We start from the raw sequence: 25888 nt of genomic DNA, 5'->3' as shown, positions 1-25888 counted from the left end.
AAACAGGTTTCAACTGGGGGGAAAATATTTGCATGGCCTTCTTTAAGGGCTATAAAAAAGGGAGAAGGTGTCCTGTTAAAAACTATTGATATTATTTAGTGTATGTCTGTCATCCCATCACCACCAGCTTTTAAAATCCCCCAGTTCCAGTGTCTCCCTCACATCAGGCCCCAAAATCTACCATTAAGGAAAACATGCAGCACAAATACCATTAAAGACAGTATGGCCACCTGCTGCATACCTTGCATCTTTGCTGTTTGTGCAGGTATGCTCAGTCGGTCATCTTCCACAACACTCATGTCATTTAGTAACAGGGAAAGTGTACAGTCCTTAGCTGCATCTGGAAGCTAACAGGAAGTTTTACACATTGTTCTTCAGACAACTGTACGTAATACACACACAAAAACATACACACACACCATCGTGTTACAAATTCCCTAGGTTCCTAAGGAGAAGTGAAATCAATAAACACAACACTCTGCTTAAACTGATATGGTACTCAATACAAAATGTATTATTCTCCCTTATGGCTTTCACACCAATATTATTAATTTTCTGCCTTGGCAACTCACTTGCTCTACAGCAAGCAATGAGATTAACTATTTAACTTGGTAGAATTACTTCAGCAATATTCACAATATCCTGTAAACCTTCATACAGGGAATCCTGTGCAACTAATATAGAAATAAATATATATATTTACAAAATGTCTAGCTACTAGAATTTTGCTTAAGCTAGAAACTTTGTTGCTAGCAGCCCGGAAGGGAGGGGGTTGCACAATCACTTTGTATATATTTGAAATTAATATATAGCTTGTGGTGCTGTCCTATGAAATGAGCAATTAAATATTTACTGTCAATATTGTGATTAGCAATTACTGGCAGTGCTGAAATGGTATGTCAGTTAAGATTAGTAGCCCACACAAATCCAAGATTTTTTCTTTCTGTTGTCACATAAAAGCTGCCGTGGAAAGTCAGAACTATTTTTAAATTGATATGAGTCAATGAATTCAGGTAATTTATTCAATGTGAAATCCAAAAGGAATTTGAAGAAAGTTTATACTGGATCTAAATCCTGTGTGGTTATGGAATATTTGTTTTGGGGTAAACTTACACCACCATTTATTTTATGCTAAGTTTCATAGCAATTCTCTTTTTGAGCAAGGAAAAATGGTATGACAGAGAGATGCATGCACTATTCATTAATCCCCAGTCTTATTGAACTTGATCAGTATACACTCAGTATAAGCTCACCCTAACTACGCATTGTACATTGTGAAACTTTAAGATCCTATCTGGTTTGGCGGACCAGCCATTATTGTTTTTACAATGGTCTAGGACAGGGATTCCCAAACTTTTTGACTCATGGAGCCCTTATTTCTACGGCGGAGGCCCTACGAGGCCTACCCTATGTCTTACAAGTTAATGGTGTTTATATATAAGCATATGTTCTTATTCTTTAACTTCATTCAATTTTTATTTCTTTCATTTTCCTGGAGCGGCTGCAGAATACCTGGGAAGTGCACACGGAGCCCTAAGGGCTCCTCAAAGGACAGGCTGAGAACCCCTGGTCTAGGGACTCATGTGATATCTGTGCCCACTGGCTACAACTGTATGTTTCTTCCTTGGAAACACACAAGGGACTGGCAGCTAATGGCTCAAGGACTTGAATCAATCCAGGAATGATCGGTTTGAGTAGCACTGGCTTAGACTGTTTTCTACTCTTGTAAATCTGGGGAAATACACACAGGCCAAAATTATATATATATGTTATTTTGTATTATGATGACAATACAGAGTCCACTGTGAGGTAGACCATCACTGATGTATTATACAAAGACTTTGAAGTCAATGTGCAATAGAGAAAAATTGTTTGTCAAAATCCATTCTTTTGCAATGAACATAAACTCCCCTTCTAAAACTGGAATTTATTGATTTTAATGAGTCTGCCTTTGAACTTTTTTTTAAATGGAGCTGTTGAGCAAGAGGAGCATACATAAATGAAACAATCAAAATAGAATCAAACAGACATCCTTCAGAGCAATTGTTTGTGATATCATTGTATAGCTGAATTGCTGAAACATTATCTGCTAGATCTGAGGTATTAATAGTAAGCATTTGAGATGACAAGTGCTATAGATTTGTACAATGCCGGCTAAAAATGAGAAAGATATTTTTAAAAATCCTCATGCATTCACGTTAGCTTTAGTAAAAATCATGATTTCATTATGCCTTAATAGCTGTTCACCACTCCAGTTATTTTTCTGCTGTGATTATCTCTGGATGTGCCTGATTTGATCTACTTACAGTGTCAGTACTATCCACTCTATGCAAACCAGAAAAATGATATAATAAATATTATTTACTCCTTATATTGCTTATATTATAAGCAAATATATAATATATGTAGAATAAAATTTGGCCTTACATTACAGTATAAATGAATCAAGTGAAATGAATGGTTTTGGGATGAATATGAAAAATGAAATTAAATCTTCTATTGCACCAACTAACAACTTGAATGTATAATGTATAATGCATAAACATTTATCTTTCACAGAATTCTTCATCATGCAAAATAAATGTCTTAAAGGGGAGAAAGTGCAAGCTTTTTTGTTTTAAATAACAGTTTTTTTAAAAGAAAAGAAAAGAAAGCAGTCTTTCTGAATTCTTAAAGTTCCTCAACAAGTTGCTGGTTCTCAGATACACACATTGATGATTGTCTGGAAGTTGTGATACCCAGCTACGGTGACAGTTTCTTATACAAGTGTCACATTCCTGGTTTTCCTTGGATGAACTGGGTAAGCAGTAGTTCTTGATGGAAGTGCTTCATCGTGCTGTCTATCGTAATGGACCTATAAATGACATAGATAAGAGTTAAATATAGTGTTTCTAAATTATATTCCTCATAAGTGGCTCTGTTAAAAATGCAGTCGTGATCCAGCTAAAGTGGACCATAGGTCAAAAACACACTGCAGAAACAATCCAGTTTGAGACTACTTTACCTGCCCTGGCTCAGTGGTAGGGAATCCTGGGAACTGTAGTTTATTGTGGCACCAGAGCGTCCTGACAGAGAAGTTTAAATGTCTCACAAAACTACCATTCCCAGAATTCCCTAGCACTGGGCCAGGGCAGTTAAAGTGGTCTCAAACTGGATTATTTCTGCATTATGTTTTGGACCATAATGAACCCTTCAGTTTTAAACACAATAACTATGCAGTAAGCCTCACAAAACACAGAGAGATTTATTCTTGAGGGGCTGAGCAGATGAGCCTGGATAACACAGGCCATGCTCAGGTCGGTTCCTGGGGCAGTGCTGGGACAGCCAGGAGTTTACATCCCTGTCTGTTGCCGCAACATAAACCCACCACCACTGTGCACCCCTTATCTTCCTCTACCATTGCCTCTACTAAGACGACCCCATTGCAGCATCTGACATGGAAATGGATTGTCTGGCTACACCCCATTCCCTTTCCACATCAGAGATCCTGACAGTGGAGGATGGTAAGGGGGTGCAGGGCAGTCTGGTCTGCCAGGTGTTGCTGCTGAATTTCCTAGAAACTCTGAGACAAACAGTGGGTCTTTTTGACCCATGCTAAGGGCCCTTTGAGTCAGGATTGGACCAGGATTGCCAGATCAGCGTCCAGCCTGGGGATATTGGCCTGTATCATCTGAACCAGGTGATGCAAGGCTTGGATAAACATGGGCCTTTGGGCCTGTGCCTACAGCCCCCGAGTAAACTCAGAAGTGTGTTGTAAATCTGCCTTCTGCAGAGGCAAAAGCTGAACAATTTAGGCAAGACAAACTTTAGCTGGGTCAGGGTTCAGTGACCAGTGTGTTCCCTTCACAAGTAAAACTAAAAGTACTGATATTTTTATCATCATTTAAGGATTTTTTTACTACATAAGATGAATGCTACATTTTCATAGCATAGCCTTTTTATAGGAATTAATCAATTATTTCATGATTTAATCAGCAGCAGCCCAACTCAGTTCTGCAATCATGTGCAGAAACTTAGGACTCATGCCAACTTTATTGTTGCTGAAAAACCGTTAATAATATATTTCAGTTTTGTTTCAATGTAAATTAAAACTAGTACTTTGAAAATAACCATATATTACAGTGGAAAATTCAACAATAACTTCTTCCCTTTCTAGTTTGAACCTCTTTCTGCATTGCTGTGCTTGCTCTGTGTAAACTATATTCATCAGCTTGCATGAATATGGCCCGCTGAGCTGTGGTACAACACTTTTTATTTATTATGTATACTTAAATCGCAACTTAGTACAAGTTTGTATATAATTTTAAACACATAAGAATAGTTTAGTGCATCTACTATATGCATTTCTGGTCTCCAAAGAGACCAAGGGCGAGCAAAGTGTTGCCCCCAGCCTGCACACAGCCTTACAGTGCTGATTTCATGACCCCGGGGACACAAAAATGACTTCTATGGGTATGGAACTTTTTTAAAACCATTTTTGCCTCCCTGCGTCATTTTGAGTCCAGGAACTGACTTTTGGAAGTCACATGCTGGGCCTAGAAGGTATTTAGGGCATGTGGATGGAAGGAGGAATTCTGGTTTACTTGGAGAATTTGGGTAGGGAGGGAATTCTGATTCTCTCTCTCTCTCTCTCTCTCTCTCTCTCTCTCTCTCTCTCTCAGCATGGGAGTGTGGTGGGGGTGCCTTTCTATGGTCTAATGTGGCTCCCCACTCCCCATTGCCCACCTCTGTTGTAGACTCTTAGTAACTTGAAAATATACAGTGGGCCCTTGGTATCTCCTGGGGTTTGGTTCCAGGAACCCCCTGGGGATATCAAAATCCATGGATGATCAAGTCTCATTATATACAATGGCATAGTGAAATGGTGTTCCATATATAAAACGGAAAATCAAGGATTGGCTTTTGGAATTTATTTATTTATTTATTTATAGCTGTGGATAGTTGAAACCATGGATGCAGATTCCATGATTGCAGGATCCATGGATATAGAAGCCCAACTATAAGATCTAAATTATTTAATAAACCATAAAGGGCTAATGTATAAAGCAGTGTGTCCAATACTGTATTGTTACACTGCTGCCAACACTGCAGTAAACAGTCTCTTGAAACCACTGCCTCACTTTTGGTAGCCTAAATAAAGATGGTGTTTGGAATCACAGACAAAATCACGAACACTCAAACATTTATTTTCATTTTCAACTGCAGAAGCTGTTAATCAAACTAGGTGTGTGCATCCATTCTTCTTAAAGCTAGCATTGATACCTATAACTGAGTTTTTGACACTGATCTTCTCACAATGAGACAAGGATTGCATCTATTGTGAATATTCTATCATTCCTCTTATGACATTATTGAGATGTATGACGCCTCCACATCTGTTCTTAGTTACAGATTCCTGAATTTTCAATTTGCCCAGCGGTATCCTTTCAGACAGGAATTCATCAGCATTACAAAGCAAACCAACGATCTTGTCAACTGGTATACAGTAAGCTAGGAAAACAGCAAGGGAAGAGAGCTGGTATCACATGCTTGTTGGTTGTGTTTCTTATCTTTGTTCATAGCCAAACCTGCTGCTGATCAGCGATATAGGTTTAAAAATCTAAGGAGCTAGATTTATAACTTCTTGAAGTGAATGAAAGTTTTTCACAGCACCAAGCATTTAATCTGGTTTTGCTTGCAGTAAGAAAAATCTGTTTCTTTACATGGAACTGGGCTGCCATGGAGGGTGGCAATCATATGCTCTGCAGGTGACATGCAGCTGTTTTTTCATTCCCTGGGTCAGTCTTCTCCCTCCTTCCCCAAAAATACAGATGACAAAGAAAAATAGTCTTCTCTTTCTATAGAAAGTTCAGTTATTCCCCCATCTCACCCCGCACATGTGATGTAAAAATTGAAGTGTTCCCCTACTATTGAGGTAAAAACAAGGAAACTGTTTTGGTTCTAAATCACTGTTGTTTACTGTACTTCCAAATCATTGATAGCATGTGGTCCCTTTGAGTTACTCATCAAGCTACCTCCACAAGTCCTGCCAATGCTCCTTCTTACTGCATTTATATTCCACCTTTTCCCCAATATTATGACCCAATATTGTAATCCTTCCCCTGAAATGATCTCAACAGACAGGAGGCTCAGTTATTGTTATTAGAATTGTTTCCTTTTTATGATATTTTGTGGCACCTGCTGGCTTTGGTTGAAATGAGGAAAATCGTCCTACAACATTGATGGAAGAGTCAGGAGTTGCAATCAGATTAAATGTAAGTCAAGAATGAAAAAGAAAAGTTTTTACAACTCCTTCTCCCTGTGGATGAATTATAACATTGCCAGAATAGCACTCCTTGATACTGTACACTAGTCTCCTGTAAAAGCACCTAAACTTATAGACTTTGGGTACTGCCACTCTGCTAAATTAATGTAGTTTGATACTGCTTTAACTGTCATGGCTCCATCATATTGATTCTTGGGGTTTGTAGTTTGTTGTAGCACCAGGGCGCTCTGACAGAAAAGGCTAAATATCTCACAAAACTAAAAATCCCAGAAATCCATAACCTTGAGCCATAGCAGTTAACATGGTATCAAACTGCTTTAATTCTGAAGTGTGGCTACACCCTAGGTCAGTAGTACTCAAACCTTTTACCCTCAGGACCTTCCTTTACATCGACATGCAGATGTCATGTGCCTCCACTCAATGCAGTATATGAATAATAATATTTGTTTACATAGTCTATGTATTTAAATTTGCATATTCATGCATATTCATATGTTAACATTTTATAAAGAAATAACATTGTTCAAATTAGAAAAGTTTCATTTAAGTAAGTTCAATATTTAATTCAACGCGTGTGTACATTTTACACATAAAAAGTTTGGGAAGAAGAGGAGGAGGAGGGATCAAAGCCTCCAAGTCTTGTGTCTCTGCCTGAGGGTCCTGCCTCACTGTTTCAGAACCACTGCTCTAGATCATTATGAAGCAGGTCTGTCTCACTCTCTATGATGCCTTATTTTTCTAGAAACTGCCCAGCAGTCTTTCAAGCAAGTGATAGCCCACAGTTAAGGTAACTTTGATCTGTTCTTTCAACAACAATTGTTCTCAGCTCTAAATCAAACAGATTAAAAAGCATACATTCTGAGAACAAAGATGAAAAAGAAAACTGACCTCTGTGTTACAGAGTAACATCAAAAGACTGATATTCTCAGAGATCAAATAAAAGTAGAATATATGGGGTTCACATTTCAAGGATATGGTGGCTCAAATGATTTGTCCCTAGGCTTGCTGTGATTCATGATGAGAAAATACTCACACATTATGGATTGTTGCTGCAAGAACTGAGAAAGTAAGCCAAAGGACCTCCATAAGAGGGTGCAAAGTTTTATCTCAGGAACAAGGGAAGGATTGCTAGTGCCATAATGTATGCAATGATATCTGTGTCACATTTTGGTAATGACTGGTGAACCATATGTTTTGTTTTGCACATTGGCACTGCACATGGCAAAAGCTTGAAGGAAATAGGGACATTAAGAGAGAAAAAACTGCAAGCCTAAGATACACAGCAAAACCCAAGTAATTTAGCAAAAATGTATAAAAATGGAAATGGAATATGCTGGAAATGTGGTAGATGTGAAATTACTTTTACCATATTTGTTGGACATGTGTAAAAACAAACAAGTTTTGGATAGAGATTCCTAAGATATTACAGACAATTTTTGAAATTAAAATTAAAGTAAAACCTGAATTCTTTCTTCTCAGTATAGTGGATGGTAAAGAGGAAAGAAAGCATCTAAAATGTATATTATACTTAATAACAACTTCAAGAATGACTATTGCACAAAAATGGAAAGATTCTGAACTCCCAACAACTGATGAATGGCTTATGAAAATATTAGATATGTTACAGTTAGATAGATTAACAATGTTAATTAGAGGAAAGCCAACTGAGAAATGGGGGAAAGATTGGGAAGCAGTCTTTAAATATTGTAAGAAGAAATGGTCTATTTAAATGTATATGGACAAGCAAATAAATAACAAATAGATGATGTGGATAAATGGGTAAAGAATACAAATGTAAGCAAAATTAATATACGTTTGTTTAATATATAAGTAGATTGAAATAACAGAATTCATATGAAAAGGGGGAAGTGGGAAAAGAGGTAATTTACTTTTTAAGGAGTGAATAGATTTAATGATTTATTTAATGAAACAGAAGAAACAATAGAAAGTGTAGCTGATAAACTAGGTACTGTAGTTGTTATCTGCATTTATTTGTAATATGGGGAGGGGGATAATTTGTAACAAATTTAAAATGGAACCACCTAGGCTTGTTTACAGAAGTCAATGTGTTATTATGTTTAAAGTGGTAACTTTTAAAAATAATAAAGATTGAGAGAGAGAAGTGCAAGAGAAGGGAAAGATCCTTGTCAATAAGGCCAACATTGTGTTCCATTTATTGCTTATACTGAGCATTACATGGCAAAAACTGAAACTATCACTTGCATTTTTAAAACTGTGGAAAGCCACTAAAGTTGTTTAGCCACAGTTCTCTTCCCTCATCTACTTTTCCATTTCAGTGCTGAAAATTATATGCAGAAAAATCCAGAAAATGCATGAAATTTTTAACAAAACAGACAAGATGTCATTTCATTCTACTGTCATAAACCTTTGTATCCAAATACTGTATACAAATTAGATGTTTTAAAAATGGTTTCCACTGTAATAGTATTCAAAAAAGTAACTATTTAAAACTGTTGTGGCAAAAACAAAGAAAAAACATAAATAAATCCAGGAGTTTATCACACAGGAGGGTAGCTCCCAAATCCCGTGCATGAACAGGGTTTAAATCCAGGAGAATCCCACAACGGGATTGTTTTCAGATGACGTCACTCAAATTAAGCATTACTGCAACATTAACCCATGCGAAAAGCTGTAAAATCACACCACTTTTTAACTTCAGGAAAATCCCGAAGTTAAAAAGCAACGTGTTTTGCCACTTTTTATATGGATTAATGTTGCTTAATTCACATGACATATCTAAAAACAATCCCACTCTTGAGGGATTTCCCCAGGATTTAAACCCCGTTTATGCATGGGATTTTGGCATGGCACTTTTCCTCCCATGTGATAAACTCCCCAGGAACACCTTTGAGGCTAACTGTGAAAAAGTTATTATAACCTTTTGTGGACTCAGACCACTTCATTACATACAACTGATGAAGCAGCTGATGAAGTGGACTGTGTTCTCAAAAGCTCATACTAGGTTTTTTCCCCTTTCAATTAGTCTCAAAAATGCTACAAAATCTACTGTTTTGCTGTGCCCAGGCTATGAAAAGAACACTCAATTTCAAGATTAAAACTAAAATGTAGGTTTTTAAAAAAGATTTTCCAGTTCTTTGGAAAAGCATGATTTACTGTAGATCCATTACATGTTTAAGGAACACGTTACCATTCCAAAAAAACTTCTCCTAATTACCTCTGACACAGGGGTCACATTTGCATCTTGATTCGGGCCATAAAAACGAGGTCTAACAGTGGCATTTCCTACAAGAAAGAACACAATATGCACAAGATTGTTATAAATTATTGTTTGAAATGGCAGGAACTGTAAATCATTTCGGAATACAAAACAGCAGGTATTTGTAGAAGTCCTTTTTATATAAAAAGAAGAGATAACTCTTCACAAAACAGAACAATCTCCTTAACTAAGGAAACATATCCAGGGCTAGCTGTGTTGCCCATGTAGAAAAATACAATAATATCCAAATAAAAACAATACACATGCAAATCATTCCTGGATTCCCAGGCTCATACTGTGTGTGTGTGTGTGTGTGTGTGTGTGTGTGTGTGTGTGTGTGTGTGTATCCATTTTTTTCCAGGCAAGCATTCTCTGAAGATGCCATCCACAGATGCTGATGAAACGTCAGGAACAAACTCTCTAAAACATGGCCACATAGCCCAAAAACCCCACAAAAAACTCCAAATAAGATTGTTTATTATTATTATTATTATTATTATTGGAACTACATTTGGTGTTTTACCCAAACAGCATCTAAAATAATACCAAATACAACAGCACAGAGACTTCTTGAGAAATTCAATGTTCTCTGCCAAAGAAAGGGGTGGGTAGCACTGGACAGAGACAATGTGGATCTCAATGGAGGTTTCTTTCTGCATTGCTAATGGACTTTAAATTCTATTTCCTGGGGTTTGCAACCCTCTGTCACCCAGAACCCAGTGTGAGACTATTATGGCTATAGAGTGCTGTTTTGTTTTTTTCATGATCCCAATGGTCTCACTGGCACACTTGGAGAAGACACAAGAGAGAGTCTTCTCAAAGGTTGCACCTAGGCTGTGGAACTCCCTCCAATAGTAGGCTAGGTTTGGCCTCCTCTTTACTCTTTTTAAATGAACAGGCAAAGACCTATTCATTTATATTAGTTGTTGACCATTAATTGATTGCCCAGAAGAGTTTTTTAATGGGTGTACTGCAGTTTTTTCTTCTTTTGTCATGTTTTAAATACATTAAACCTGCTTTTAATTTGGTGCTGTTCCCCATATGATAGTCTATTTCATTATTTTAAAATGTTCTTTATGATTATGCTAGATCTTTAGTTGTATTCGATTTTAATCTGCCCTGAAGATTAAAAATTAAGCCACTTTGGTTTCTGCACTGGAAGAAAAATGGGATATTTACCTATCTACCTAATTAACTAATGTATTCTACTTATTACAATATGAAGCAAGATTGCTATGGCAATCACATTTTGCTTAATGATAAATCCAACAGCACTAACAATGTACAAATCCTTCTGAACAGAGCCAGATGAAGGATAAGGCTTTAGACATGCATATACCATTCTAAAATATATCAGGAGTACATCACTCTAAAACACCTTGCTGGAAGTGACCAGAAGAATACCCAAGAATAAGGCAGATATGAAGAATTTTGTATTTTGTATGATAAATGCATGTCTAAAGTTATACACAGATAAAGATTCTGGAGAAAAGAGATGAGAAATTTCAGACATTTTGTTGTTTGTTCTCATATATTGGCAAGTTAAGTCTCATCTCTTCACTCACTTGATTCTGACTTTTTCAAATAGAATCACTTGATTCTGTCTTTTCAAACCATGTATCACACTGTTCCGAGGAAAACTAGAATTTTCCACGCTGTTTTCTAACTATCAAAAGGTGGTTTAAAATCAGCATATGAAGTAACTACAGCATATACAGTGGTCATATCCTGTTGGACCACATTGCACAGACATAACTATTATTCCTGCATTTTAGGGTCATTGCAGAGAGGGGTATCCAGTACTGCATTCAGCCAATGACCCAACCTCTAACACCACACACACACACACAGAGAGAGAGAGAGAGAGAGAGAGAGAGGGAGGGAGGGAGGGGGGAGAGGGGAGAGAGAGGGGGGAGAGAGAGGGGGGAGAGAGGAGAGAGGGAGGGGGGAGAGAGAGAGTTTTAACTATCAAGCTGCTGGAACATGCTCCCAAAGCCATTTGCAGGGCGTAGGAATGGCAACCAAAAGCACATAAAAGACATTGTTCTCTTTGGAGCTTTTCACTCTGACAAATCAATGCAGGATATCAGCCAATCTTTCCATACAACATACCTCTCATTTGCACAGTATCATACATTGTTCTCCTCTGGATTGTAGCCATAATTTTCATTTCCATCATGTGACATTGTCTCTAAATTTCTATTAGTGGTTTTATTTCTGAAATTCCTAGAAAATAAAAATGGTTTATATTTAAAATCCACCTGTGCAAGGAAATAATTGTTGTGTGCTTCGAGTCATTTCCAACTTATAATGACCATGGCAAATCTATCAAACCTTCTTCTATCTTGTTTAGTTTTCTAAAGAATAATTTATGGTTGTGCAGTTGCAGTCTCAATAAGAAAAGTATAGTTTAATGGCAATAGGTCTGGTTGCTTTAAAGTGGTAGCAAGATGCCTTTCCTAGAAGATAAGAAAATAATTTTAACAAGGCTAGGAAATTTTCTGAGACTCCTTCTAGATGGAAATAATCTTTCTTCCTCCACTTATCTCCCCTGTACCCAGAAAAGTTATTAAGGCATATGCCTATGAAAAAGCTGCCCAATTTTGGTAGGAAGACAAGGCTCAGTTCAGTTGCTGCATCCCTTTAGAATATGATGATTCAATGAATTCTGAGATTGTGTTGGAGATAACACTGCTGACCTATGGTCTCAAGTTGTACATTGTGTAAAAGAAAAAAAAAAAGAAAAAATGGGAATACTACAAAATGCCAATGTGTCTTCACATCTTCATACAATAGAAAACGAACCTCCAAAATGCAGAAAGCTGCGAAATCACACTGCTAAGAGCATAGTAGTAAACCTAAACTATTATAATTTTGTCAGGCCTCTGAACTGAAGTGGATAAACTGAGATGTTTCTCTTGTTTTCAAAATATCACTTTTAAAAAAAACACTTCCACTGGTTTTAAATTCATTGTATGTATAGTATTTTAAAATTAAGCTAATTCATCAACTTTGTTGAACTTCATTCACAGGGAAATTAAGGAAAGGCAGTCTGAAGAAATAAACCCCGTTTAAATAAATAAATAACTTGATCAATCTTAACTTATACCTTAAGAAATTATATAAACAATGAACACTTGGCAAAAAATTCACAACTGAAATACCAATGAAAAATAGATCATGACCCAAACTGGATCCCTCTGTCTAGAGCTCAATGTTCAGAATGTCACTGCCTCAGTAAGGTTAAACAAAATGTAACAGTAACATAAGCATTTGCAGAATTAGGTATAAACTGGGCTAAATTTCTTTGATAGCAGCAGTTATTTTTCAATCTGTGCTCTTTAAAGGTGAATGCAAACAAAATAAATGTTATATGGTCCACAATGGCATCATTTTAAATATCTCTGTATTGATGTAAAATCTTCTAATAATACTATTGAACATCTCATTATTTTTAAACTTTACAACCTCATGCCTTCAAATAGGAAGACAATGGTTTGCACCACGGTAAATGGTTAAAAAGTCATTCCCACTATTTTTAACTTGGATCATGTGAAATCACGTCCATTTTAAACCACCCTGGTTCCACTTGGGAATCGATTTGGAACGATTCCTAAGGAGGGCTGGTTTTCCCCCATTTAACCCGTGCCAAAAAGGAGCTGGGTTTTCCCGCTCTTTTTTGGCTGAATTGATTTATGTGACAATAAATCATTCAGCCCGTGGAAACCAGGGTGGATTTGAATGCCCTGGCAGCCCCCTCTGACCCAACTGTGCCCCCCTCCCACCTATACCTCCTTCCTTCCCTCCTTCTTTCCCTCCTCCTTCCTTCCTCTCCTCCTCCTCTTCTTCCTCCTCATTCCCTCCTTCTTTCCTCCTCCCCTCCTTCCCTCCTGACTGGGGCCCCTGGCGGTGGCACCAGCAGGGATATCAGGGTTCCCTCTGCCACCTTTTTCAGCTCCTTTGCCTCCATCCAATCCTGTTGCTGAGTGGCTGCAATGGAGAAGGCTGTGAGCCGGACCCATTGGACGTGCCTCCATCTGGCGTACCTTGTCTGTCCCCAACGACATCCAGGATGGAGGTACGTCCAAAGACCCCTGACCAGCAACCTTCTCCGTCAGTGCTGCTGCCGCCACCACCACTATTCTCCAGGCTTCTGGGGCCTCCCAGAATCCCAGAATGGCCAAGCTCAGGGAGGCCCAGAAGCGTGGGGGACGGCAGCAGTGGCAGCAATGGCAGCAATGGGGAAGGCTGCCGGCCCGGGGTCTTTGGACATGCCTCCATCCTGAACATCACTGGAGGATGGACTAAGGCATGCCGGACGGAGGCATGTCCAATGAGCCCTGGCCGGCAGCCTTCTCCGCTGCTGCAAGAAGAATGGATGAAGGCAAGGGAGCCGAAGCAGGAGGTGGAGGGAGCCCTGACAGCCCCCGCCGCTGCCGCCACCGCCAGGACCCCTAGGCAGGAGGAAAGGAGAGAGGGAGGGATGCAGGCATGGCAGGAGAGGCTGGGGAAGCCTCTTCTGCCATGTTAATAAGAAGCCAGTCAAAAAAGACACATAGTGCAAACATAGTGGGAACCACTGTGTTTGCTGAACCTGTTTCAGGATTCGGTTCAGGAACCGAATCTACAGGTAAGTGGAAATGGGCCCTTTGCTAAGTAGAGACCAATTTACTGCCAAGCATCATCTTTCAAAAGGTTGTTTTTGAATTATTGTTAAAAAAGCAGATAATGTAATCTCATTTTCCTGCCTGTAGGTATCAATTAACTTGTGTGTTCCAGTTCTGGTTTTGTTTCCACCAAAATTCTATACATCAAGATGTTTGTCACATTTACTATAATCATTGCTAATACTCAAAGAAGTGAGCTACTCTGGTTTATAGTGACCTCCTGTGGAATATCTTGCAAATACTGTATGTGAAGGCTCCTATAAGAAAAGCCTGCTACAAAACCAGACCTCTACTGAAGTCGCACTCTGAAATTTCAGTTTGGAATTGGATTTATATATTAATTACACTCTGGCCTGGGTTACACAAAATGCTGGACCATGATTTAGCATTATCTGTATGAAGTCCTTTGAACCCTGCCTCAGGTCATTCCATTTATTTCCCTTTTCCTTTATGTGAATTGTTACTATGGCGAATAAACTATGATTCAGTCTCACTTATACATGGATTCCTGGCTTGTTTTGCATATATAAACAAGGAACCATGGTTTGAAAATAAACTCTAAGCAATTGCTTAAAAAGGCAAGTTGTAGTGATGGGTTTATGTATCTGGCCTTCTTAACACAGGAGAGCTTATTTTAAACCAAAATTCCTGGTTCCTGCACATAACAGCAAGCCAGAAACCAGGGAAAGCAAAACTAAATCATAGGTTGTTCTTCCTCCTGACTGCGTGGAAGGCAGAGATTGAAAGGAAAGCACTTGAGATCAAGGCCTCATTGAAGTCTGCTGAAGTTTGGGCACATAATGCTAAATCATAGCTTGGTACTTGGTGTGAACTGGCCCTATAAGTATGCAAGAAACTCAAGTGGAAGGCATTATTAAGTTTCTGTATGAGAGATGGGTTTCAAGCCCTTACTGTTCTCTCTAGAATGTGAAGCTTCCATTTATATAAGACGGAAAAAAGTGCTCAACATTCCAGTGTACAACCCAATCCTACCTCTAGATGCTGCAACTCTGGCAAAAATATTTGCTTCCACTGCATCTGCTACTGTATCATCCTTTGTGCTTAAAATGCAGCAGAACTGTCCAGGTTTGTACTATTTCCTAGTCACTTATTGTTTTCTAATTCACCCCCTCCCTCTTAACTGTTTTGCCATCTAAAGTATACTCTGACTGGAAGAGTCCAGGTCTCCTTCCTTGCCTCTAGAACAAATCTATTTCATACCCACTTCTTAGAAAACTTCCTTTTTGGAGTACAACATCCACAATCCCCCAACCAGAATTGGGGCATTTAGAATTCTCAGCCAGAGAGCACCCTAGGATTCCACGCGATGTTGCTATGACAGTTAAACTGGAATATAGCACTGTTTCTGTAGTGTGAATGGGTCTCAGGAGTATAAAAGCATGACAGTTATTAATTCTAAACATTAACCATAAATACAGTGATACAAACTTACTTCTTTAGTTTTGAGCTTTTGAAAATGAAAGACATACTTTTGAGGAAAAAATATGTATTTCACCATCAAAAAATACATATAAATTTGTACCCTGTAAGTGATAATCACCTTACCTGTTCATCTCCTTTTGGTAATTTGGCTCTGGAAAAAAAAGAAAGGATGTACTTTAGAATTTTAGCAACTCAGTAGAAAATAATACTCTAATGTTTCATAATGTTCACCTTGCTTTAATATTGAAAGTCACCTCAGTGCTTTCAGAGGGAGATTCTGCATACCCAAGCATCCTGATGGTCAGTCCAAACCAAAGGAGATTGGCCCTGCAGGTGCTGTTGGATTATAGATTCCAGCATTCTTCAGTGTTTCCAATTTGCCTAGACCTCATGAGAGTTGTAATCTAATAACATTGGGAGAAAAACACTTTGGGAATCTCTTATTCATACAGACCTTGAGTAGAATGAATGGACTGAGTGGAATGTGTCTCTTGAAATAAAACTAATAAACCAATTCTTCCAGCCACTATGGGATTTCCTCAGAGGTACATGCCTCAGCATAAGATTTACAAATTACTCCTATGTTGACATTCCAGTGACTAATCACAAAACAAGGCACATTAAATGAAAACTATATAGGTGGGGATAATCATATGCTACGATACAAATACATCTTTCACCACTTGAGGGAGCACCTTTTCTGTATACACAGTCTAGTTTGTCTAGTCTGACCCTCAGTTTTTCCAACAGTAAAAAGCACTCTTCTGGTGGAGATCTGTTATCCTCACTGAAATGAGAGGGGGAAAGTCTCATAGCTATGAAGGACTTCTGTTACATAGATCATGCTTAAAACACTACACTACATACATTTTGTAGAACTGAAAGGTATTTCCTCTCAGATGCCTTCCTCTGGAACTCTGGACTACAATCATATGCCCTTAATGTACATGGAGACCAGGGTGTAGAAGGCGCACATTTGGACATTACATCTTATAGTACAAGCCAGAATTGGAGAGGTTATTTCATAGATTGTAATACTGGAGTGAAAACCATTGTGGTGTAGTGGTTTGAGTGTTGGACTATAACTCTGTAGACCAGAGTTCGATTCCCAGCTGAGTCATGAAGCCCACTGGGTGACCTTCAGCATGTCACACACTCTCCACCTCAGGGGAAGGCAATGGCAAACCTCATCTGAAATCTTGCCCAGAAAAGCCCATGTTAGGTTCATCTTAGGCTCACCATAAGTCAGAAACAACTTGACGGCACACAATAACAACCAACAATGCTAGCTGGAGTATCTAGCTGTTCACATCTCCTCTCACAAGAGCCCATTGTCCATGGTATTCTTAACAGAAGGAAAAAGAACACAAGAAATGGGGAGTCTAGGGAAGAACAATCTACTGCAAACCCTGAAGTGCAGGATAGCTGCCTGAAGAGAACAGCCTGACCAAACTGTGGTACACAATGTCAATTAATTTTAAACAGATAAGGTGAAATGTTTTATAACTCCAAATAGCAATTGTCACTTCTTATTATTGCTCATATTTGACCTTGTATGAAATGTAATAGGTAATTTTCACTATTACAAGTAGGAACCTGCAATTGACACAACAGTAACTTTTTTTTTTTTGGTTCAAGTCTTTCACTATCTATAATTTTAAGATTTAAGAGGGATGACTAACTACAGAAGGATCGCATACCTCTTCTTCTTTTGCAGCATATAATAAGCAGAATAATGAAGATCACAAGGAGTAAACCAACAACTGACAACACAACTGCTAAAATTATAGTTCGGACTCGCCCGTCTTGCTTATTACCAGGTTCATCTAGATAAAAATTAATACATGTTAAACAGTGCATCAAATTAACATTTTTTGTGAACAATATGCATTGCATCCTATGATTTCTAATGAGTTACCCATAGTAATTTTATGGACACAATATGGAACCAATAAGGTTCTCCAAGATTATTTACAAATTTCTCTTATTTCCTGTTTATTTATTTGTTTGTTTGTTTATTTATTTACCAAATAAATTTATCTTAATTTCTCTTAGTTTCATATCCTGGTTCATAGTTGAGTGATTATAAATCCACAGTTCATGGTTTGGAAATAGTGGTAAACTGGTATGCAAGAGAAAAGAAGAAGGACAGGAGCACACAGGTACTACATTATATCCTAGTGTAGACTTCATTAGGACCTATTAGTCTGGTAGTGTATGTCTACTGAGAAGTAATTCGTAATGGATATCTCATGGCTTACTCCTAGAATTGCAGCCTGGGGTTCATTAACATAAATCTGTTCATACTGTATAAAACTAACTGCAGCACCACCATGGTGTAGTGGTTTCAATGTTGGACTAGGACTCTGGAGAACAGAGTTCAAATCCCTGCTTGGCCAGAGAAACCCAATGGGTGACTTCAGGCAAGTCAAATCCCCTCATCCAAAATCCCCTTTGAGCAAATCTTGCCAAGAAAACCCCATGAGAAGTTCGCCTTAGGGTCACCATCAGTTGAAGGCACACAACAATTAGAACTGTAGCTGCAGCAGCAAATAAAATTGCAAATTCTAATTTAATTCAGGCAATGTGTTTGAACCTTTGAGTTCTCTTTAATAGTTTTTGTTGAATGTATCTTCAAACAGTTTTATAGCTGTAGAACACTTCAGAGGAGAACAGGAGTTTCATTTTAACAGATTCTCATCACATTGGCATTACAGGGCAAAATGCACTAGAGCTGTTAGAACATCAAAGCCTTAATTTTTTTCAAAGATTTCCCCACCACCACTTTGGGAAGGGGGAGATATTCGCTATGCGGCAGTCAATTCAATTTGCATTGACATTTAAAAACATTACGGTATCCAACCTCAATCATCCCACTGTTGGGCCTATCCAAGGTATTTCATTTTCACTGAACAAAAGAAACTTCTACGCGTGTTGGATTTGGGGGTTACAGGCTGTGCTTTTAATTCTTAAGATACAATGTATCAGAAAGATTTTTGAACACTTCTCATGAACTGAGTTTGGGGCAGGAAAAAAATTGGCAGATTGTAGAGAGATACTGCCTCAGGTTCTAGTAGACAGAAACAATGAGATTTCATTGGAAAAGGAAGGACCTGTTGTTGTTGTTGTTGTTGTTATGTTTATTTATACCCTGCCTTCCTCCAAGTACAGAGACTCATGGCGGCTTACAAATCTAAAACATTCCATGTTAAAACACTATAAATATGCAAAATACAAGTTTAAAAACAATTAAACAATACAAACAATACAAAGATTACATTATTAAAATTTAAAACTCTTTAAAACAAAAAACAAAACAGCATCCCTGTCATGCGAAAGCCTGGCAGCAGGGATGGACACTCATAGCAAATTTCAAAGGCCTGTTCTAGAATTAGAGTTATAAAAAATGACTGAGTTCCTGCATCAGGAGATGGAGCTACAATGATGGAACTGTGTCACTGTAACTGACCTGGGTGTTTGCTCTCTCTTACAAAGTTGTGGGACTTTGGGGGTGAGTAAGCTGAGCTTGCCTTCCAAATGGTCAGGCAGGGAGTTAGCCATGGTATTGGGCTGCCCTTGGGGTTTGGGGTTAGACCCAAGGGAAGGGGTGGTCACCTGGTTTCAGCTGGATCCACATCAGCCTGCTCCCCCTTCTTGTTCTCTTCCAGGTTTCATTCATTTAAATAGGTTCTAGGTCAAATAAAGTTATTCTTGTTTAACCCAAAGTATTGTGTTTGGTCTTGTTATTTTATGGTTGGTCATCAATGCAGTTTGACACAGCTTTAACTGCCATGGCTCAAAGCTGTGGAATTCTGGGAAATATTTGTGAGATATTTAGCCTTCTCTGTCAGCTCTGGTGTCACAACAAACTACAAATCCCAGGATTCCATAGCATGAATGAAAGGGCATCTTTTGTTTGTGAAAGTATTTCAAATACAGTGAAGGATCCTACATGTAAAAAGGGAGAGGAGCCAATGTCCCTCAGTTCCACTTTTCAAATAGTTTGCTTGCTCCTCCTCCCCCTAGAATCTTCCTTCAGTCCTAAGAAGTGAAGACTCTAGATCCATCTCATGGTATACATATGTGTGCATTCAGAATGGATAACCTTTCTCCATTTCTACTGGCATAGCTCCATTTCAGCTAAATCGTTTAAAAGACTTTGTATGATCCACGTGTATCTGCTGCTATCCATCCATCTTGCCAAGACAAAATGAACTATGTTCCTTGGTAATCAGTAAGTACACAGTAATTATGCTTTGGGACATCTGCTTTTCTTCCATTCTGAGTAGTGTCACATCACTATGGCAACTGAAAAAGAATATTTCTTGATAGTGACAGGTAGACAAGTGGACTTATTAATATACTCCCAAGCCTGCATTGTCCATACAGTACAGGGGCAGGGGGAACATGAGCCTTTGGCCCATGCGCACAGGCACCCTGTCCTCCTTTAAGGGAGTGTGTGTATGTGTGCGTGATAGAGAGAAAGAGATGAGTCCCTACTCAGTCCAATGTTAAAACCCTCTCTCCCCACCAAACACCCCATTTAACTTCCTTCCCTTTCCGATCCACGTTAAAGCCTTCTCTCATCAAACACACCCCATTTAATTTCCTTCCCTTCTCAAACCAATGTTAAAGCCTTCTCTTTCAGCACCAGGGATGTGGTGTTACATGATCAGGAAAGGTACAGAGAAGGAAAAGGAGGGAAGGAAGTGGTGTCTTTCCCTTTAGATCCTTTGTTACGTGCCTCTAAGTTTTACCCTCAATTTATCCCCAGGTCATGATTTTGACCCCCCTCGATTTATACATGAGGTCAACTTCTACACGAGTGTATACTGTAAAACAATAAATACATAGGTATGCATAAATATAAATACAAATAAAATATTATTTTAGTTAAAACAACATGTGCTATGTTTTTAACTATTGTTATGTATCTAAATGAATTTACACTTTTAAAAATTTAATGGCATTTTAATGGGATAACTTAACTGTATTTTAAGTTTTTATTATCACATTGTTGTTGTTTCTTTAGCATTTTGTAAATGCTACCTTTGATCCCACACCAGGAGAAAGTGCAATGTTAAACAAACAAATAAATAAATGCTCTAAGGCCTTTTTAAAAAAAAGGTAAAGGTGCATGTGTCCACAGATGTGTGTTGCCATATTAGCCAGGAGAGCATCTTTTAATCTAGAGTGTTGCAATGTCAGTTTATTTGAAAATTAAATAAATAGAACTCTGATAAGATATTCACTTACTTTGAGCAGGTTGATACACAGTGACAGTCACAGTAGCATTCTGAGGTCTAGAGAGTGTGGTTATGGCAGCTAAGCAAGTCACATTGACACTGGCCATGGGTGTCAGTGTTAAGATGCTCTCTTCATTGTACAAGCCATTTGATCCTGGACTTTGGTTGGTAATGTACATTGAATTATTTAATGAAATATTGTTTTCCATCCAGAAAATGTATGGGGCAGGAACCCATCCAAGAGCTTCACAAACGACTTTAATTGTTTGATTCTCTCTTATTGTGAAGTTGCTATCTTTGATAGTCAAGGATCCATTAACTGTTTAGAGGGGGAAATCAAAAATATGATTTTCTTCTCTTTTAAAAAACAATGTACAGTTTTCTTACTATTTTTAATTTTTTACAATTCTCAATTGATCATGTTTTATTTTATTTGGTTGCACTATGATTAGAATCAGTTGATACTTGCTGATGTTCTGTAACCATGCTGTTACATCTTTGGGGACTACAAAACTATGGCATATAATCTATTTTTGCTTTGTTAGCAGTTTTAAATAATATGATTGAATTTATTAAGAATTTTAGCTATAACACTGTAGCATGTTTTCTGATTTGGCAAACATGTGAAAATGGATGGGAGAATTCATATTTCTCTGTGCAGTTTCTAAACTATAGTGATTGGCTGTTTTGTCAAATGGAGAATCTATTTTACAGAGGAGATATATTGTGGTAATTCCCAGGAGTGGTCACATAAATGTTATGGAAAGAGTGTAATGATTATCTCGTCATCTGCTAAAGTGGGCTGGAGTTCACAAAAGCTTGTACCAAATAAATATTTGTCTTTAAGATGCCACAGTAAATTGTTGGTTCTCCTTCAACAGTTCAACACAGCTACCTGCCCCCCACAGCCCCCAAATGGTAATGGCACACAGCAGACATGTCAATGAGGAAGATACATCATCATGGTGAAGATGCCTCTGTAGCCACACAGTTGTAAATCTACCACCGGCAGAAATCTCCAAATGGGGGCACTCTATAGGCAGGGCAGAAAATGATTTGAATCTGTTGGAGAAAAACTGTTCTGTTTCTGGATAGAGACCCGGTCCTATGCTAGACTTTTAGATGAGAAATGAAGATGAGAAATTTTCCTCTATCTCTATAAGAAGGAAAATGTCTAAAAACCTGTTCCTCTGGTACCATCACCCTATGTTCTACCTTCACTGACAAAAGTTAGCAAAGGTGCAGATGAAGTGGTTGATCCACCTAGTTGTTCTCCCCAAAGCCTCTTGGAGGGAGTGATCGGAACAAGGGCAGCTAATCGATCTTATCGTAGCTCTTTCCACAAGGGGTTTGAGATTAGTAGTAGATGAGTCTCCCAGCGTCAAACTTTTCAGAGAGTTCCAATTCAATTGGACATGGAGCCACCCCACAGCAGATGATCCCCTGGTTACCCTTAGATTTGGATGGTACTAGAAGCAGATCGGTGGAAATTAAGATTCCCAACTCTTGAAACACACAGGCGTATGGCCCAGAGGGAGAAGCATACATCACATTTAGGGTTACAAAAGGGGGGCAGAATATAACATGTTGTGTGGGTCTAGGGACAGAGCTGTACTTAAAAGAACTTGCTCTGCCTATGCATATATGAATCAACATTAGTCTAAAATGTATGACATCCATCCCTTGGAAAACAGAGTGTGAATGTATTACACAACATGTTTTCAACCACAGATCCTCCCTCAGCATTATTATTGGCTAACAGCTTGCTGTGTATTCAATCAATGCTAGCCTATCTTCAATCAACAGTAAACTAGGCAACACAAGATTTCTGAGGCTTACTGGTTAATAAGGAGACTAAGCACTGAGGGCCAAAACAAATTATCTGATAACTTTAAATTAGCACTGGCAGTTTGCTGTGGCATTAGTGGGATTATATAAAATATGGTGAAAAATCCTGAATGCTTTGATAGGCAAACAAAAGTAGTAGCAGTATGGTCATTTTACAGAAGTTAGTCTCTTACAACCAAACAATTAGTCTTGAGACAATTTAATGACTGGCCTTTAAGTAAGTCCAGTTGGTAGACCTAGCATAACTATACCCACTGAATTAATGAGAATTTGGCAAGTTTGCACTTATGTACATGCCATTTATTCAACAGCTCTATTCTAGTTACACATAGTAATTGTATTTAGGCCTCTGGTTGTAACTTGATACAAATCCAACTAGGAATAAGTTCCACTGTAGTTTACTTAGGGATACATGGTACAAAATATATTGTGTCAGAAGGTGTGTTGTGGACTAGAGCCTACTTCATCAAATGTATGAAGTGTAGCATTTTTTCAGTTAGCAACTACACTAAGTGTGCGTCTTTGTGATCAGGTTACTGATTGTGCCTGATATTTTTTAGTTGTGTGCTTTTGCTAAATTTGATTGCATTACTATTGTTTTATTTTTTCAAAAAAAATACTAATTATGCTTTGCTTAGAGACCACATGTTCAGAGGTGACTAACAAGGTTAAAGAATAAGAAATAGAACAAGAAATTGAGAAATCATCTAACAAAGTTTTTTTTTATTTATTTATCAGAATGTTACCATAAGGTATTTGTTATTGAGAAATAATAAGAAATTTAATTAAGTTGAACATAAATTAAAAAATGGAACAGAATCAAAATTCTGATAAATTTTCATTAACAACATTATACTGGAGTTGGTCTTTTTTTTAAAAAAAAAAAAGAAAGGTATTTTTATTCAAAATGTTAAAACACATTAAGAATGTATGTTAAATTACAAAAGTTATAAGAAAAAGAAAATAATAAAAAGAAGGGAAAGAAAAAAAGAAAAAAGGTGACTTCCCAGCTTCCTCACAGCAGTTATATATTCATATAATTATTCATGACTTACTCTCTAATAATACAACAAATTCCTTTATCTTGATAGCCTATTCCTTCTGATCATCAAAATCATAAGTTGGCAAATCATTTTCTTTTATTCATACAAAGTCTTAAAGACTAGAACACATCTTTCAAGCCTTAGCTGAAGTAAGGTTACTTTTTGTGGCCAGTCTCAGTATTCAGCATAAATGCTCTGAATGCTTCTGAATGTTGTTACTGTGACGTGTATTTATGTCCCTTTAATCTATTAAATAGACATCACACAGATGACTGAGGCAGTGACAAACAAGTCTGGTACCTGCATCTGGATCTGCTTGTTGGATCTTCTTTCTTCTTATTGAACAAAACGTGTTACAGCCAGAGGACACCATCTAGGTGTGTACATTAGTTTTACTCTAAAATATCTTATCCTTTTCTACAGCATGGCAACTCTTGTCCCGAGTACATCCGTTTAACTTTCGGGCATCAGAAGTAGACTCCATTGTATTTCTGTAGTCATGGTGATGCTGTGATTTTCAGTTAAATGTGCTTAAAATCTAAAATGCACATACTCAAATATATATTTTAATGAGGATTCACAAAATACCTTTTTCACTAACACAGGGTTGGACATATGTCAGGGATCCGGGAGCTATTTTAGCACCATGATGCCTTGGTGGGCCACAGTAGCACATTCAACAGCACCTGGAAGTGACATTTTATGTTATTGGAAGTCCCTTCTAGACAAGAAGAAACTCTCCGCCCACCTGCATTTTTTTTTTCTGTTTTGGGGTGGGGGATCCTGGGTTCATTTTGGGGGTGAGAAATGTGGAAAGGTTGGCAGGAGGTTCTCATAGAATCATAGAGTTGGAAGAGACCGCAAAGGCCATCCAGTCCAACCCTGACAAGCATGTTCTGTGGAACAAGAGTTCAAAGGAGCCACAAAGAAGGGCATTATTCTTAACCCCAATCTATCATATCAGGAATGTTGAAGCAATAGTAAAGCACAGAATACTGAGAAGTAGAAAGAAATGTTAGTAATATGTTTCACAACTGAAGCACATGGCCATCAAAAGCAGAGAGGGACCAAAAGACCTTTAATATCCTAGCTGCACCACTATGGACAAGCTGTCTGTAAAGCACAGGTGGTGAAATACCACTGTCTTGAATAAGTTAACATGTGTCTTGATCAAGAGAGCTTGAGGGAGGTGACAAATCTACTGCTTCCTCTTGTTTTCTTTTGTTTGTTTTCTTCTATTTTCTATTCAGTTCCCTATGCATGTGCATTATATATGTCAGCTGAAGATGATATCATGTCTCTACCAAAGTGATCTCCAGTCCACCAAAGCTTATGACGACAAAAAAATAAATTTGGCTTTTAAAGTTTTACAGGATTCTTGAGAGTTTTGAAATGATTATGCATTGAATAAGAAACAATAGACAGAGTGACTGTGAATCAATCTTGCAGTCAGCCCAAAGAACTGAAAGCACACATGCACAAAAGTGAATGGTCATGAAAATGTATACACACCTTGTACAAAAAGATATGCATACATATTGTCTTCCTCATTCTGAATGCTGCATTTAATTTGTCCAGTATCATTCTGTTGGACATCGGTGATCATCAACTCTGACGTAAATAGGTTACCATTTGTATAATTTTGCTGACTGTATCGTGGTGAGGCATAAAATTTTCCATCACTCACTAGAGTCAACCGAGGATTGCCATCAAAAAGCCATATCAAGACTCCCCAACCTTCTGACACTGTACAGTTAAACCGGGCCATGGAGCCAACTAGAACTGTCAAGTTTCTGGGGCCTTCTATAATGGAGGAGCCAAACCCTGGATCTGAAAAGGAGAACAAACAAGAATTTAAACTAAACCAGCACCAATGTTAATAAAGGCATTATTAGATTATCCTGCAGGCACATTGTGATAACAGTTATAAAAGTGTCAATTGGCTTGAATCACCCTTCTTGAAAATGTTTCTGATATCTGAAATACATTTCAATTTTCTCGTCAACAAACAGACAAACAAAAAGAACAAATTTATCATGGGTCCAAAACACACTGCAGAAATAATCCAGTTTGAGACTGCTTTAACTGCCATTGCTCAGTACTAGGGAATTCTGGGAACTTTAGTTTTGTGAAACGTT

General features: G+C 38.0%; 2 protein-coding genes across 2 annotated transcripts in view; one reads left to right on the top strand and one right to left on the bottom strand.

Annotated features, from left to right (window-relative positions):
* HMGN1 (high mobility group nucleosome binding domain 1) overlaps nucleotides 1–25888 on the top strand; it is a 1114480-nt gene that overhangs the window by 847252 nt on the left and 241340 nt on the right. The window lies entirely within an intron of this gene.
* The window catches only part of IGSF5 (immunoglobulin superfamily member 5), a 64829-nt gene continuing 40862 nt past the window's right edge, over nucleotides 1922–25888 (bottom strand). The window contains 9 exon segments of the mRNA XM_042457840.1: nucleotides 1922–2854; nucleotides 9462–9529; nucleotides 11616–11643; nucleotides 11645–11720; nucleotides 12797–12808; nucleotides 15737–15764; nucleotides 17314–17439; nucleotides 20870–21178; nucleotides 25263–25580. Coding sequence (XP_042313774.1) covers nucleotides 2759–2854; nucleotides 9462–9529; nucleotides 11616–11643; nucleotides 11645–11720; nucleotides 12797–12808; nucleotides 15737–15764; nucleotides 17314–17439; nucleotides 20870–21178; nucleotides 25263–25580 — 1061 coding nt within the window. The 3' untranslated portion in view covers nucleotides 1922–2758.

Source organism: Sceloporus undulatus, chromosome 3 (genome assembly GCF_019175285.1).
Source record: "Sceloporus undulatus isolate JIND9_A2432 ecotype Alabama chromosome 3, SceUnd_v1.1, whole genome shotgun sequence".
In the NCBI taxonomy this organism is placed as follows: Eukaryota; Metazoa; Chordata; class Lepidosauria; order Squamata; family Phrynosomatidae; genus Sceloporus; species Sceloporus undulatus.
This window is presented reverse-complemented; position numbering and strand designations above follow the sequence as displayed.